This window comes from Benincasa hispida, chromosome 3 (genome assembly GCF_027475165.1).
Source record: "Benincasa hispida cultivar pf3 chromosome 3, pf3_genome.v1.1, whole genome shotgun sequence".
Taxonomy (NCBI): domain Eukaryota; kingdom Viridiplantae; phylum Streptophyta; class Magnoliopsida; order Cucurbitales; family Cucurbitaceae; genus Benincasa; species Benincasa hispida.
In genome coordinates, this window is record NC_143480.1 from 10,093,719 (window position 1) to 10,111,032 (window position 17,314).

At 30.2% G+C, this 17,314-nt stretch overlaps 1 protein-coding gene, 1 long non-coding RNA gene and 1 other non-coding gene across 8 annotated transcripts; 1 reads left to right on the forward strand and 2 right to left on the reverse strand.

Moving 5' to 3' along the window:
* Nucleotides 1-3,737: 3,737 nt before the first annotated feature.
* LOC150037009 (uncharacterized) lies at nucleotides 3,738-4,707 on the reverse strand. Its single transcript, XR_016528621.1, has 2 exons — nucleotides 4,375-4,707; nucleotides 3,738-4,060 (listed from the first exon to the last, which is right to left on the reverse strand). It is a non-coding gene; the product is annotated as an uncharacterized LOC150037009 (long non-coding RNA).
* Nucleotides 4,708-12,349: 7,642 nt separating this feature from the next.
* On the forward strand, nucleotides 12,350-15,267 carry LOC120073310 (E3 ubiquitin-protein ligase RMA1H1-like). Of its 6 annotated transcripts, XM_039026068.2 has the most exons (4): nucleotides 12,359-12,488; nucleotides 12,677-12,746; nucleotides 14,101-14,175; nucleotides 14,353-15,267. In XM_039026068.2, exon 4 carries the CDS (start codon nucleotides 14,381-14,383, stop codon nucleotides 15,104-15,106), a length of 726 nt encoding a protein of 241 aa, XP_038881996.2. In that variant the 5' UTR covers nucleotides 12,359-12,488; nucleotides 12,677-12,746; nucleotides 14,101-14,175; nucleotides 14,353-14,380; the 3' UTR covers nucleotides 15,107-15,267. The 6 variants fall into 6 exon arrangements, with proteins under 6 accessions (XP_038881993.2, XP_038881994.2, XP_038881997.2 ...); XM_039026065.2 differs by having other exon boundaries at nucleotides 12,350-12,488; nucleotides 12,677-14,175; XM_039026066.2 differs by lacking the exon at nucleotides 12,677-12,746 and having other exon boundaries at nucleotides 12,350-12,488.
* Nucleotides 15,268-16,795: 1,528 nt separating this feature from the next.
* On the reverse strand, nucleotides 16,796-16,868 carry TRNAV-UAC (transfer RNA valine (anticodon UAC)). Its single transcript has one exon. It is a non-coding gene; the product is annotated as a tRNA-Val (tRNA).
* Between the last annotated feature and the right edge of the window lie 446 nt (nucleotides 16,869-17,314).

Consider the following 17,314-nt stretch of genomic DNA (forward strand, 5'->3'; position numbering starts at 1 on the left):
TAAAACTTTTGATATCCAATAATTAAGGTCCTGTTTGGTAACTATTTTGTTTTTTTAAATTAAGCCTATAGACACTTTTACCTCCAAATTTCATGTTTTGATATCTACTTTTTATCAATGGTTTAAAAAACCAAAAAAGGTAGCTTTTCAAAAGTTAATTTTATTTTTGGAATTTGGCTAAAAATTCACCCATTGTATTTAATAAACATGCAAGTCAATTAAGAAATGGGGAAGAAAATGGTTTAATTTTCAAAAACCAAAAATAAAAACGAGATGATTTTCAAACGAAACCTAAATGATAAATATTTGTCTTTTCATATTTCAATCTAGTAATGAAATTTAACAAAATTAAAATGGTTAAAAAAAATTGTGGGATTGAGGTGGATTTTATTTAATTAGAGATTCAGAGTATATGTTAAATATATCCTCTATGTATAAAAATCACTAATTAGAGAAGTATTCTCAAATCGTATATGAACCACATTCATATGTTGCAACAGTCGAAAAAAATGGGTATGTTTCTCGATTTCCATATGTTATATTTAGAAATGAAACCATTGATTTCTATTTTTGTTTTTTGCTAAATAAATTGTATATGTATGAACCATCACAGATTGGAGTATAAAAGCTACATTCATAGATTAATCCCTCCACCAATTAAAGAACATGCAATTCCTGTGCTTGCAGCATATGAATTAAGTTGGTTTCTTCTAACAAAAATATAGGTTTATTAAGGATTCATTCTTCTTTTCTACCAGACTGTGTATATATCTAATATGAGCTGAGATATTTTATTTGAATATTTATATATACATTATTATTAACTCTTAAGATATAAAATATATGCCTTGTTTTTTTTTTTTTAATTAATGTACTGAAAAAAGCATATATATATATATATATGCACAGATACAAAGAAGTTAGAAAGTAACTCAAGTTAGTATACGAAGGTTAAAACTAACCAACACATACCTAACTCTAACACGGGACTTCAAGATGGAGTGAGAATATTAACAACACCCATCATAAATAATAAAAGACGAAAGGAAGATGGAGAAAGTGGTTTGGTAAACACATTAGCAAGCTGAAGAGAGGATCAAACCAGCATCAACTTCACAATTTCTTTAACAACATGATCACCAACAAAGTTGCAATCTAACTCGATGTGTTTCTTGTGCTCATGAAACATCGGGTTAGTTGCAATATGAATGGTAGCATCATTATCACAGAATACTAAAGGCGATTGAATTGAAGAAATCTGAAAGTCATATAGCAATTAGTTCAACCAAACCAACTCACTGATGGTAGCAGCTAAGGCGCGGTACTCTGCCTCAGCACAGGAATGAGAGACAGTGCTTTGTTTCTTTGCTTTCTAAGATACAAGGGACCCACTGAGGAAGATATAAAAGCCAGTGGTTGACTTCCTCGAACATTGGCATGAAGCCCAATTAGCATCAAAGAATGCTTTCAACTAGAAAGAAGAAAAGGTTTGTAAGAAGATTCCTTGCCCATGAGAAGATTTCAAATACCTCAAAAGAGTGTGAACAACATTTAAATGTGACTGTCTCAGCTTAGCAACAAATTGGCTAAGTTTATGAGCAGTCAGGTGACATTCAGACGAGTAATAGTTAAATAGAGAAGCTTTCCAATTAACCGACAATACAAACTTGGATCTTCTAACAATGCACCTTCATCACTACTCAACTTCACTTTGGATCCACAGGAAAAGAAAAGGGTTTGGCGGCTAAGAAACCCAAGTCTTATAACATATACAGGGTATAATTTCTTTGGAACACAAAAAATCCTTTTGTTGAACGAGCAATTTCTAACCAAAGAAAATACCGCAAAGAGCCCAAGTCCTTCAACTTAAAAACATCATGTAGATGCTATTTTAAATAGGTGATCTAAACATTGGATGCTTGAGTGATGATAATGTCGTCAATGTATATTAATAATGCAATGAAGGAAGAACCAGTACCACAAACAAAAAGTGAGTAATCATCCTTGGATTGTTTGAAACTAGGCTTCAAAATAGCATGAGAGAACTTATCAGACCATTGTTGGGATGCATGTTTCAAACTATATATAGATTTGTAGAATTGTAAACCAATTTCTCTCTCTTAGGTGCAACATGGTCATGTTTATACCTCAAAGGAAGATCCGTATTTACTTCATCAATATAAGGTCACCATGCAAAAAGGCATTGTTCACATCCAACTAAATCAAAAACCAATTTAGAGATGCAAACACTGTTAACAAAACTTTGACAGACACTAATTTTGCAACTAGAGAAAAGGCTTCAACATAATTGATACCTTCTTGTTGAGTATATCCCTTTGCAATTAAGCATGCCTTGTACCTTTCTATAGTCCCATTAGCTTTGAATTTAACTTTGTAAACCTATTTGCATCCAATCGAATGCTTTCCAGTTGGTAGGAGAACGATAGACCAAGTACTGTTGGTTTTCATGGTTGTTAGCTTTTCATTCATTGTTTTTCACCAATGCGTATGAGAAACAACTTGATTATAAAATTAGGTTCATAGGTGGATGACATTGTCAAGGCAAAATATTTGTAATAAGAGGAGAGCTTATCATACACTAAGTATTTGTGTAATGGAAACTTGGTTGTTGAGGGAGCTAAAGGGTAAGACTACAATAAAGGTCTTTCAGGTATTGTGGAGGCTTAACAACTCGAGTAGAACATCTAAAAACTAGTCATTTAAGTAATTGATCATTTACAACTAGTTGAACAATAACTAAAATAGAAGCTAAATCTGTGGAAGAAGTAGCTGATTGAATAGGTACATTATCATTTGCAAGTAACTGATCATTACATAAATTGTCACTGGCAAATCAAACCAACTGAGATTGAAATGCACTATCAATAGAGAGATAAAGATTCATACTCATTGAAGTCATGAGATTTCTCATTTACAATATCAACAAAATTCTCAGTTTAAACATTCTCATGTACTACTGAGATAGGATCTTCAAAGTAACAGAGAAATAAAAGGAAGTAGGCAAGACAAGATCTAGAAATAAATCAACTGCATGACCTTGTTGTGTGATCTTGTGAAATGGATATATAGTTTCAAGAAATACAACATCCCTTGAAATAAAAAACTTCTTGTTTTCAATACATAAAGTCTATATCCTTTTATGCTAGGAGGATATTCCATGAAAATCATTGGAATAACACGAGGATGAAACGTTGATCTGTTAATAAGAAGTGATGCAGCAAAACAGAGACAACCAAACACTTAAACATGGAATTATCAGCATCAGATTGATTCAACTGATAATAGGGGTTTGTGAATTCAAAACAGGAGAAGGAGTTCTATTGATAAAAAAAAGAAACAATCACTAAATACTCTCCCCAAAACTGAATAGGCACATGAGACTGAAATATTAAAGCCCTTGCCACAATAAAAAAACGTTGATGTTTCCTCTCAACTACTGAATTCAATTCAGGACGTCCCACACAAAAAAACTGATGAATGACATCTTTAGATAGGAAAAACCTAGTGAAAGACAATTCAAGTGCATTATCTGGCCAAAAATATTTGATCTTGGTGTCATACTAAGTATCAACCAAAGTAAAAAATTGTGGGACAATTCTCAAAGTATCATATTTATTTTCAACAAGATGACCCATATATATCTTGAAAAATCTTCAACAATAGTTAAGAAATATCGACAACCAGCATGTATAATAGAAGGATAATGTCCCTAAGTGTCACCGTGAATCAAATCAAACATCTTATTAGCTAAATGTTGATTGTAATGAAAAGAAAAACGTTTTTGTTTAGCTAAAGGAAAAATCAAACATGATTCATGAGAAGAAACTTTAAAGGAATCAACAGACAACAAAACCTTTAAAGCATTCAAATGTTTATGAGAAGGGTGTCCAAGCCTATTATGCCAAGTAGCAATCGAGCAATGAGATGCATTACAAAGAACAATAGTTTTAGGAACTTGATTAATTTGTTGCTCAACTTGAAACAAGTAAAGACCTTGCCACAAGTTAGCTTTGCCAATCATCCTCAAAGATAACTTGTCCTGAATCACACAAGAAGCTTCAATAAATTTGACAATAACAGGTAATTGCTTAGTAAGAGCGCTAATGAAAATTAGATTGAATAAAAAATCAGGTATGGACAGAACATCTTGAAGAATAATATCAGTAGATAACTTCACATATCTCATATATTGAACAACAATCTAAGACTGATTTCGTAAGGACACTGAAGCTTTATTAATAAGGATAAGAGATACAAATAAGTCGCTTCGATAGCATATATAAGTTATTGCTCCTAAATCTAAAAATCAAAAACCAGATTGAAGTTTAGAAACAGAGAAATCAGGATAAATACCTACAACATGTAGTAACAGATTGCTCGATTTCAACCTTAGATTTGGCCAGATGAGACTGTAATAAAGATAATAATTTTTGGTATTGTTCAGCAGTCAAAGAAGAAAGAAATCAGAAGAGTTTGTCTTCTCAAGTGAAGGATTTTTCTGATGAAGACGATGCCTTGTGGATAACCATGGAGGTTATGGCAATGATCAATAGTGTGTGCATGTATACCACAGTGTGGGCAGATAGGCTTGTCTTCCTTCTTCGACATGTTTAACAAGTTGTCTTCTTGAATGTTTTTCCTATTCTGTTTTTTTTTTTCATTTCAGAAAACAATGGCTCTTCTCTTATTCCATCATGTACTCGATTTCATCCAACATGTCGTTGAAAAATGCCAAGTGAGTATTTTGTTTCTGGTTAGCCAGGAAATTTCAAAAGTTATTATAAAAAACAGTGTTGAATTTTTGTTTTATTCTATCTTTCATATAAACTAAAACCCACTTTTTTTTTTTGTTTTTTTTCAAAAATCTTGTTTCCTTTATCCATTTGGTTACTTCCAAAAGATATTTTATCTCATTCCTTAGGAAATATTTTTTTGAATGATATTATGAATTTGTTTTAGGTTCGAAGTACTTTTTTTTAGTTTAGATTTATTGGACTAAAATATATACTTTTAAAAATAAAATCTCTAAACTATACATTTATATATTTCTTAATTAGATTTTAGGTTATATTCTGATTTTTATTTTGTATTTTGATTCTAATCATTTTAGGTGTCGGATTATTGGTCTAAATATTTAGATTGGAGAAGTAAAGGTGTCATGACTACAGTGAAGTGCCAAGAACGTAGTATGTCTAGTTTCATCTAATATTCGAAATAATTGTATATTTACCTTATATGAATATATGTATTTGCAAATAGATATATTCAATTATTTTTTTTCTTTTTTCCTTTTTAGTAGATAAGATAACGCTATTTACTGAAATTGAAATGGTTATTAGTAAAATTTATTTTTTTAAAAAAATTGTACAATATATTTCAAATATAAATAATACCATTAAAAACGTTATAATTACAACTTTATTTCTTGATATGGCCACATATCTCCAACTAGTCTGACTAGGAAATGTTAATCTACACTAATAAAAAAAATAAAAAATAGTGATGATCAAATTTAATTTTTATATTTGTCGATAATATAGAGATTAAGTTTGGACATTCAATTTTTTTATAAAAATGTTTGGACACCAAAAAAATATATGAATTCAAATGGAACGAAATCAAAATACAAATGCCAAAATAAAATGTTGGATTTAAATTTATCTCTTTTATTTAATATTATTTTGTTAAAGAGTATTTTATTTAATTTTATAATAATATTTTATTTTAAAAATGTGATTTTAGCAGTATTATTATTTGATTTAATTCAAAACAGTGTCGTTTTGGTTCCTTTCTCGATGGTCTTCGTCAATTGTGACGTTAACCTTAACGGTCGTTGACCACCAACATAGGAGTCGTTCCTGCCTACATAGATATGTTTCTTGATGGTCATCATTGTCCATCAAGAAAGAAGTTTTATTGATGGTTTTTTACCATCAAAGAAATCTAAAAATCGAAAATTTACCATTTTAATGACACTTGCATATTTTTATGTCAAGATATATGTCTTTTTGACATGCATGTATGTCAAGTTAAATATAAAAATTTATTGAAAAATGTATTTTTTCTATGGTCTTTTGTCATGATCATCAAGAAAACAAAAATTTTATATGTCAAGAAATGTCAAATTTGTTGTAGTATTGATAGGCCATATCGCCTAATAGAAGTCTATAAATGATAGAGTATCACTAATAAAATTTTGCAATATTTATTTGCAATTCTTTAAAAATGTTGCTATACAAGTTTTAAAAATTTTGATAATAGAAGTCTATCACTAATAAGTTTTGTTATATTTGCAATTCTTTAAAAATATTGTTATATACTTAGGTCTATTTGATAATAATTTTGTTTTTGAAAATAAAGCTTATAGACACTATTCTCACCTCCAAATTTCTTTCTTTTTTATCTATTTTTTACCAATTGTTTAAAAACCAAGCCAAATTTTGAAACTAAAAAAAATAGCTTTTAAAAATTTTTTTTTAAAAAAAAAATTGACTAAGAATTCAACCATTGTATTCAACAAATATGCAAATCATTATAAGAAATGTAAAGAAAATAAGCTTAATTTTTAAAAGCAAAAATAAAAAACGGAATAAACCCAAAGGGACCTTAATTATTAGCTCTAAAAGTGATGTCCATTGTAATTTTCCAATTTTCAAATTTATTTTGTCGAATAGGTCTCGAATACATTGAAATACTTTTAGGATTAAAAAAATTTAAGAAATAAAATTGAATTTGGTATCTAATAAGACATTAAATTTCAGTTTTGTCTTCAATAAATTTATATATTTTTTAAAATATTAGATGTAGGTCAAGGATTTTTCAGACACAAAATTGAAAATATAAGAATTTTTTAAACACATAGTTAAAAAATGTAAAGATTTATTAGATTTTTTTAGAAACCTATTTAAAACAAATTAATTAAAAGTTGAAAGGTTAAGTTTAAATCCAACCCTTTTTTTTTTCAACATTATCAACTCAAACAACTCCAATTTGTCTATTAGGCTTTTTCTTAGAGAAATTTATAAAATATGTTAAAGGAATTTATAACTCTATTAATATAACCTTACCAAAAAAAAGGAAAAAAGAAAAAAATTCTATTAATATAATGATTAACCACCTCGTATATTTGATGAATGTTATATATATCATTTATCCTCTAGCTAATCTAACTGAGAGTTAGCTTATGAATTTTCTTGTTGTTGAATAATAGAAATGTATATGTACGTCTTATTTGGTGAGAATATTTTATCATCAAAGTGTTCTATGGAGGCGTCATCATTTTCTTCCAAATGGTACAAATTACTTTGGAATCTGGTTTTTATTCTTTTTTTTTAATATACAAACGTAGACCAAAAAATTTAGGCTATACTCGATAACTATGTAAGTCCCATTTGATAATTATTTAATTTTTTTAAAAAATTAAATTTATTCCATCCACATTTCTTACCATAATTATACCTCTTCTTAAATACAATGGTTGAATTCTTAGTCAATTTCTAAAAAAAAAAACAATTTTTTGAAAGCTTTTTTAGTCCTCAAAATTTGACTTGAATTTTTAAACCATAAGGGAAAAGTAGATAACAAATGAAGAAATTTGGAGGCAGAAATAATGTCCATAAACTTAATTTTAAAAAACAAAATCGTTACCAAAAGGGGTTTTAGTTTTTCTTTTTCCCAAAAGTTAAGAAATACTACTTCTATCTACAAATTTCTTCATTTGTTTTTTTTTTTTTACTAATGGTTTTAAAAACCAAACCATAATTTAAAAACTAAAATAATAGTTTTTAAAATTTAGTTAAGAATTCAATCATTGTATTTAAGAAAAACGTAAAATATTATAAAAAAATAAGGAGAAAAAAATTAATTTAAAAAAATTATACGAAATGATTATCAATAGTGGTTCTCGGAGGTAATAATGTTTCCTTTAATAAAAATACTCTTCCTCTGTGTGACAGTTGTTTGCTTCTAGAAACTCTAGAAAGTAACATCTTGAGTGGATTTTTAATGCAAAGAAAAATATTTTTATCCAACAACAAAGTAAAGTTGAGGAAAGAAATGCAAGGAAAAATATTTAATCCTCTAAGATTAAATTTAAAAATGTACAGCCATTCTCCATCAAACTTGACGACAGATATGTATTAGCTGTTCATGCCACTATGATAAAATTAAGGTTTATGCTCTTTTCTTCCCCAAAAAAAATTATATATATTTCAACAACAAAATTTAATTAATACAAACTTATTACAAAGGGATAACTTGATAGATGATACACTAATTATCACTGAGAAGTATAATATTTCAACCATTTATTTGATTGTGTGGTAAAAGTAAAGAAAATGAAAGAGATTAGAGCTAAATTGACTTAGAAAAAAAATCTTCTAAAAATTCATTTTCATTTAAATAATTTTGATAGCAACGATTTAAAATAAAAGTATTCATGTATTCGACAATTTTTTATCAAAAATATTTTTATCGATAAGTTTGTTTGGTCCTTTATATATTAAAAATATTTTTATTGATATCAAATTATTATAGAGAACAACTATAAAATACTAACAACTAATAGTTTAAAATAATGGTGACTATGGTTGTTTGGGGTGGTTATTAATGGTGATGGTTGCTGGAGGTGATTACTAATTGTAATGGTTGGAGGTGATAGCCACCAGAAGTGGTTGTCAAAATTGACAAAGGGTGGTGATTGTCACGATAACATAGTGAAAGCGAGGTAGATGACTTTTGAGAGTGTTTTCGTAATCGTAAAAAAATATAGGAGAGATTAATCATTAAACACTCAAATTTAAGTTTTCTAAAAGTTGATTTCAAGTATTTATTCTAAACTAACTTATTTCATAATCTTTTTCTAAAATAATTTTTTTAATTAAAACTTGAAAAAATAATCCAAACATACTAAGTAGAAAAAAAATTAGATAATGAATTATTCTAGGCCTGATCTATTATTTTTGCAAGTAAAAGGAGAAAATTGAATTATTGACTTATTGATCTATGTCCTAAGTAGACCACACTAACCAATTTGATTTTTACTAAAACTGAAGGTAAAAATCATCCGGTGCTAGTTATAATCTTTCAACCCATGAATAGTATGAAAACAAAAAAACAAGAAAAAGAAAAATGGATGGTATTGAAAATATCAACCCCATAATTAGTTGGCATCATTACAATTAAATAAAATCAATTAATTTTTATTACTTGTCTTTCGTACAATAATTAGTTGACATTGAGATATATCTTTTTTATCTTTATACTTTGATATATATTTGATTGGATAATACTTGAGTAAATCTCGGACATCACTCATCTTTGTGCATCTCTTTTCAATCTAAAAAATATTAAAATATTTTTAAAAAGAAAAAAAACAAAATTTACCATATGACAAATTATGATTGGACAATTTGGTGAAATGTACAAAAATATATGATGTTTGGAATGCACTTTAAGTATTATTCTATTTGATTTTGTTTTCGGCATTTCATTTCTAAATTTTGAAAAAATATTTACATAACATATTTTCTTGCATGAAAATTATTATTATTATTTAACCAATTTTGACAAAAATTTATTTTAAATGACTATTTAAAATTGATTGAAAGTATATAGGATAAAATTAAACAATTGAAAATATATAAACTAACATAAAATGAAATCTAAATATATGGATTAAAATGGTATTTTAACCTAAATAATTTGAAAAATAGGTGGTAGATTAACCATTAGTTATGTTATATAAAATACTTATAAAGTTTAAGGTATGTTTCAATTATGCCTAAAGTCCTAAACTTCTACAAGTTTCATTTCTTACCCTTAAATTTTGAAATTTATTCCAAGAAAATATATTTGATTGTTTTTTCTGTGATTAAAATTAGATGGATATTGGTATAACGATCAATATGTACAAATTTAAAAGTATATGTGATCACATAATATACAACCTTTTTTGAAATGAAATAAATGATAACAATCATCTCTTATTTAGAAGATAAATATCTAAAATAAATAACACATAATTAACATGAAAAAGAATTGATGGTATTGAAAATATCGATCACAATTAGTTGACATCATTACAAATTAAATGAAATCAATTAATATTTATTATTTTTCTTTTGTATAATAGTTAGTTGAGAGTCGACCTCAAAAGGATATTAATATCATTTTGATCCTTATACTTTGAGTTCATTCGATTTTGGTTAATTAGCATTCTCTTCATAAATTTTGGAAAAAAATATTTACTTCATATCTTTTCTTGTATGAAAATTGTTATTATTATTTAACCAATTTTTTTAATGACTAAATTTAAGATTGATTAAAAGTGCATAGGCTAAAATTGAACAATTCAAAGTATATGGACTAAAATGAAATGGAACCCAAAATATATTTAAAAAGTTGGTGGTAGGTTAAACATCGGTTATATTATATAAAATACCCATGAACTTTAGGGTAGGTTTCAATTATGTCCTTAGGGGATATTTGGGGCAAGAAGTGGAACAATGAGTTCTAAAGAGTTATGAAGTTTAGGAGTTGTAAACTTTTAGAACCCACATTATAAGTTGATAAGGTAAAATTGATGTTTGTTAGTAGTAGGATCCACAAACTTCTTAGACCAAACAGGAAGTGAAGTTCACAACTCTTACCCTCCAACTCCTACTTCTCAACTCGCCAAAAGTTTCATTTTTGCCCTTAAATTTTTAAATTTGTTTTAAAAAAATATGCTTGAGAGTTTCATTTCTTTTTTGTGATTAAAAATAGATGGATATTGTGTGGCAATCAATGTATAAAAATTTATAAGTATACATGACATAATATCCAACATCCTTTGAAAATAGATAGTAACAACGATTTTTTTAGAAGATAAACATAAATAACAAGCAACACAAAATCACTGCAAAATAACATCTCAAGTCACCAAAGTAGAAGCCTCTCATGAAAAGGAGAAATGAGAAGGGAAGATACTAGCTTCTCGGTCTCTTTAAACATTATGAAATAACAATGTTTACACATCAACTATCTTAATCCTATATATAATTATAAATAAATATCATTACATATTTAAATTTGGAAAATTTTCACATATAGAAAAAATGTCAAATTATTTATAGAAATAGTAAAAAAAATATTGATAGACACTGATAGACTTCTATCAGCTTCTATCAAAGAAAATTAAAATTTTGCTATTTTGTGTAAATAATTTTTCTTATTTTTTCTATTTTTAAAATTTTCCTTTAAATTTTTACACATCAACAACTATGATAAATATCATCTTTATTTTAGCGAGAATATATATTTTTTCAACATTTTTCAGAACAAAATTTAAAGTTCAAACAAGAAAAATTTCCTAAGACTGTACAACTTAACAAAACTCCAATAGGGTTGGCAAAAAAAACCCATAGGATTGGGTCCTCGTAGGGTCCCGACCTGATTTGATTGGGGGATGGGGTCAAACTGGGGAATTTATTTGAGTCCCCATCTGGGGACAAGGCAGTGACGGGGACGGTATCCCCGCCCTAACCCCGACCCCGATTAAACCATGACCTTGATTAATTATATATATATATATATATATATATATATATATATATATATATATATATATATATATATATAAGTCAAAGCCCAAACTAAAGTCAAACTCCTAACTCAACTAATACTTCTACCAAAAGCCCAAAGTCCCAAGCTAAAATATAAAAAATAAAAAAGCTAACACTTTTTTTTTTCAGCAAAGCAACGGTTAATACCCAATCTTTCGTTCATGTTCAGTGTTCGCGAGTCACAACTGCCTAGCGTCGATCTGTCCTTCTTCTTCTTCAGCATCGATCTGCCATCCATTGACTGTTGAGCACCCGATCTTGTCGTCCGTTCACGTCGAGCATGAGCACAACAGGGTCTCCATTCACGTTGAGCACAAGCCATTCTTCCCATTCGTTGATCTTGTTCACGTCGAGCACAAGTTGTTCTTTCCGTTAAGTACGAACACAATAAGATAGTCCCCGCAGGGAATTAATAGGGGAATCTCCACGAGAAATTATTAGAGAAATCTGAGAAACGAGAAACGGAAACTCCGTTTTCTCAAAAATCTCCATCTTGTCTGGGAGATGGGAGTGAATTTCCCCACAGGATCAGAGACGAGGACCCTAGTCCGGCCCAACCCATTGCCTACCCTAAACTCCAAAAGGAGATGTGATAACAAGAAAAGCAGGAGAGAGCAGATATTATGCGAGATTATGCAAACGTAGGGCCCGAGATTATGCCATTTCAGCAAAAGAAGGGTCCACTAGGATGTTAAAAGAAAACGGAGGTTCGTCAATAAAACCCCAATCTCACGGGACGTTTTACGCTCCATCATTATCAACTCCTTCTTATCTCTGTTTCCCGTTCTGTCTTTTCGTTCTTCAACCTTTTCATTTTTGCATTAACATTGCCTCTTTTCTGTGGAACCAATCTCTTTCTCTCAGGTAAACCACTGAATTTGAACTTTCATGAATAGTTCTCGATGTTTTTCTCTTCCCAGCTTCTGTATTCTTGCTCCGTTTCGCTGTGATTGTGTCTGTTGAGGTGAAAGTTTTGATGGCTTCTTTCTATTTGTTGATTAATTCCTTTTCTTTTCAACTTCTTTGTCTTTGTTTGTGATGTTTCATTCCAGCGATCGCGCGCTCGGATTTTCTGATGGCATTTCTCGTTTCTTGGATCTTTCAGTCTGGATGAGTTTTTCTGTTTGTGGCTCTTTTTCTTTCCACCGTGTGTTTGGTTTTAATTTTGAGAATTGGGAAAGTTGTATTTGGCTGTTCGTAGGAGAATTCTATGTATATTAGAGCACACTACTGGTTTCACTAGAAATTCTTTAGAATGTACGGCCTACTGACTGTACCATATATATCTATGATTAGAGTTTTCTCATTCTATGCTTGGAAGAGCAGGGTTTCTTATGGATCCTTGCGGCTTTGGTTGATGAATTTTCATCACTGAGAGCCTTGTCAGGCCATCGACCACTTTTATTTGTTTCTGGCCGATGGAAAGTAATCCGAGCAACACACACTAACACAGTGGAGTTATTTAGCCTTTGCCTCTGACGGTTTGGTTTCGTTTGCTAACAAGATCTGTTCTTATATGTCCATCAAAAAACTACAAATTAGGACAGCAGAGATTTCTTTCACTGAGGAGAAATTTTTTCTCTCTGAATTCTGTATATGTATATTTTTCGTGTGAATGATTTTGAACTAGCAGTGTACGGGAGATATCCTCTTGTTTCCTTTCTGCTGTGTGCAGCATTTATTACATTATCTGTCACGAGTTCAGGAAATTTCGATCCATTTGATTTTGGGCGCTTTAAGGAAAACTAGAAGAGGATTTAGTTTCCTAGAGTTACCAATTGAAGTTCTATTTATGATTTTTACTTCTGGATGGACCCCTGAACATTGAATGGGGGAAAGGAAGGGTCGAAGGGATAAGTGGTATTTCGATTCTTGAGTTGATATCTGATAAATGATTATGCTTCTGGTTGCATATCGTGATTTTGCACAGATAGGTCGACTTGGAGGGAAGCACGATGGTTTAATAAAACCACACTGGGGAGGACCATGTGCCAGGATTACATTTTTCTTCTTAGCGAACTAGCTAAATTATGACTTTAACATTTAGGTCCTCTCTTTTGTATTTATTCATTGGGCATACGAGTAAATTATGTAGTCATTTTCTTCAATCGTTGGGCTTGCCTACATGTATTATTTTCCATGGGTAGCTCTAAGAGGTCACTAGTTGACTACTTCAATTACTAATTCATTACAATAACTGTTATCAGCCATTGTTTCACCAGTTGATGAAATTCTACAAAATTTAACTAAACACATTCGTAAATCAATTGAAAGCTCTTTGTATTTGAGTTTTCCATGTGGCTGATTGATTCTATTGGGCTTTGAGTTCTCTAGAATTTTACCCAACTCAAGTATTTGGCTGGTCTGGTTGTTACTTTATTGAAATTACTCACCTTCTCTCTGACCTAGTAATTGTTTGTTTCCTTCCATGCCTGTTTCATTTTGTGGTTGGTATTGAGTAATTACACTCTTGCAGGATGAGTTAATTGGGCATCTAACTACTTTGAAATAAAGTCGGTCACATGGTTGGTTGCTTCCACTTGGGTTTTAGGTATCTTAAATGTCTCGCCAACCTTCTGTTTTGGTAGTCTGTAAATGATCTATTGTTTTTGACTTTGTTCCCTATAATCATAATCTTATCTTCAAATTCTGTTTTTAATTACTGTTTCCCAAAATCTCTTCGGATGGGAAAATTTTCAGTCTAATTTGTTTTTGTGCGCTTTTCCAGGAAATATCTGCAGTTGCTGGACTAATCCATGGCCTTCGAGCAGTACTTTGCACAAGGATGGAAACATGTTTCTGGTACAGGGGGCACAGATCGAGAGAACTACAAGGGTTGTTTTGATTGTAACATCTGCTTAGACTTTGCCCATGAGCCAGTGGTTACCCTCTGTGGCCACTTATACTGCTGGCCTTGCATCTATAAATGGCTTCACGTCCAGAGTGCCTCTCTTGCCATCGACGAGCACCCACAGTGCCCGGTTTGCAAGGCTGATATTTCCCACACCACAATGGTTCCTCTCTATGGTCGTGGCCAAACAGCCGAGGAAGTTGAGCCTGAAGCCAAAGCAATGCATCATGACATTAACATACCTCCTAGACCTTCAGCTTGTGGTAACCAAATGCTTGCTACTCCCAGCACACACCAACAGCAACTTCCATATCGAAATCCTTACCAGCAACCGAACCATGACCCCCTTCTTTTTGGCAATTATGAAGAAGATTCAGCAGCCCCTTTGCTAAACCTTGCAAGAACATCATTCAGTGGCTTTCACCATCCATTGGTCGGAATGATTGGCGACTTTGTGCATGCGAGGGTATTTGGGAACTCGGATAACTTATACTCTTACCGAAACTCTTACCAGCTAACAGGGAGCAGTAGGAACCGGTTGAGAAGACAGGAAATGCAGGTAGACAAGTCATTGAACAGAATCTCCATTTTCCTCTTCTGCTGTGTAATTCTATGCGTTCTTGTCTTCTAATTACATTCTATACCTGGAAACACCCCATTTTCAAGACAAGAAAGAAAGGAAGAAAGATAAAAATAAAATGCATTGTTGTCTTTGTATTCTCTGTATAGGCTTTTGGAGTTAAGCTCATGGACAATTATATGTTTATATATAATATATATACATATTGTTTACCTTTTTTTTGCTCATTCAAGTACTTTACATAGGTTATCAAATATGTACATGTTCACTTTATAAATTGTATTATTAAGATTGAACTAGTGACTGCTCATTACCTAGATTGTGTTCTTAGTATGTCAATGCATGTGGAAAATATTCATTATGGTAGATGAGTGTACTTCATACTAGATCCTGTTTTCTCCATTTCTGTAGGTGGTGATCTTATGTTAGTATGCTGTATTTTGTGGGATTCTTTTGGATTTTTATTTGATCCAATCAGAAACAAATCCTCATATATATTACATCACTTTAACTGAAATGATTTGTAACATAACTGAAAATTTTCTTAAATTTTTATTTAATTAATATGTTATTATTATATTACATAACTTGATTTGTATTTTCTTTCTTTCATTTTTTTTTTAAAAGAACTACTTTCCAAGTAAATATTCGGATATAGATGTCCATAAGCATCCCCTTTTAATAAAATCTATACGTTTCACTATTTGTGGCTTCAAAAATAAACTAGAAACTATTCCTTCTAAATATAATCTCAAATATAATCTCAATATCAACTCAAAGATAATTCAACTGGTTAAGATATGTGCCTCGATCAAGAGGTTAACAGTTTAAATCTATACTCCACATTTTGGAGCACTAATATACCTAATTTAAGAAGTAAAAATTATATATATACTTTGTTAATATCATTTTTATTTGCAAATGATCTAACACCAAAAGAAGGTGAGCAACATGAAAAGCATGGATAACCAACATTAAGAGAATTAGGTTTAGGTGAAAATGGAAATAGTTCTTGAGAAGATGAAAACGTTTTAGGTGAAAATGGAAATAGTTCTTGAGAAGATGAAAACGTTTACTTGGAAATAAAAGTATATGAGAAATTTTGTAAGGTATGGTTGGAGTTTGTGATTTGGAAGATCTTAATTGTCAAAAGTAGGGACATTTTATTGCAAAACCAAACAAATATAATCTTTTAGCTAAATGGTAATAAGTACCTCAAAATTTTGTTCATTGTTTCAGTTCTTTCAAAAGCGTTACAAGATTTCCTTGACTTTCAAGAAATATTTCAAAATTATTGTAAAAATTCTACCATTCCATGTTACTGTCATTTAAGGTTCAATTTTTTATTTTCCAACAATCTAACGTAATTTTACTTTAAGATGGTTTAGAAATATTTACGAGAGGTTAATATAATTTATAATTTTTGAAACGTATTTTTTGAGATAATTTTGAAATATTCATGAGAGGTTAATAAAATTTACAATTTTCGAAAGTTATTTTTTAAAGAAACAACAAATTTTAGGTTTATTTTTTGTATTTTCTGTAAGTACACGATCCAAATTATGAGCCCAACGTAGTAACCGTGGACCTTTAGTGATTTTAAGGCGGCCCAAATTCGGAGCTGAATATAGCCGAGCCCGCTTCTTTTTAAGCCCAATCTGAAGGCATTTTCCACGTAGAATACTAATGAGAAAAATATAAGGAAATTTCCAGAAAAGGAAAAATTAGAAAAACGGAGAATGTTGCTGCCCAGGATTGAACTGGGGACCTTTAGTGTGTAAGACTAACGTGATAACCACTACACCACAGCAACTTGACGACAAATGTATACGTTTCTCCATTTTAGTTTCAGTTTAATCTGTTGAAATTCTCAATGAGGTTATTTCGCTATTAAGAGAGAAACTATTCAAGTTGGTTACTAATAAAAAAACTATATATTAGGTTATAAGTTTTCTTGTCCATATAATTTGGATTTCATTATTGTTATACTTTCGATGGTTCAATTTTAGTGATTATATTTTTTATAAATTTTTAGGGGTATTTAAGTTAAGAACTGGCGTTAAGTTTTGATAGTTATTCAATTGAGGGACCGGGGCGACCAACTCTTTTAACAAAATTAAGATATTAAAATTTAAATGATTAAAAGAGATTTGAAATACTAAAAAAGAAATACAATGTAACTAATCTGGGTGACGAGATCTTCATTTGTATGCAATCTCGATTTATATAAAGTTTCATGAAAGTAAATTAGATGTCTGA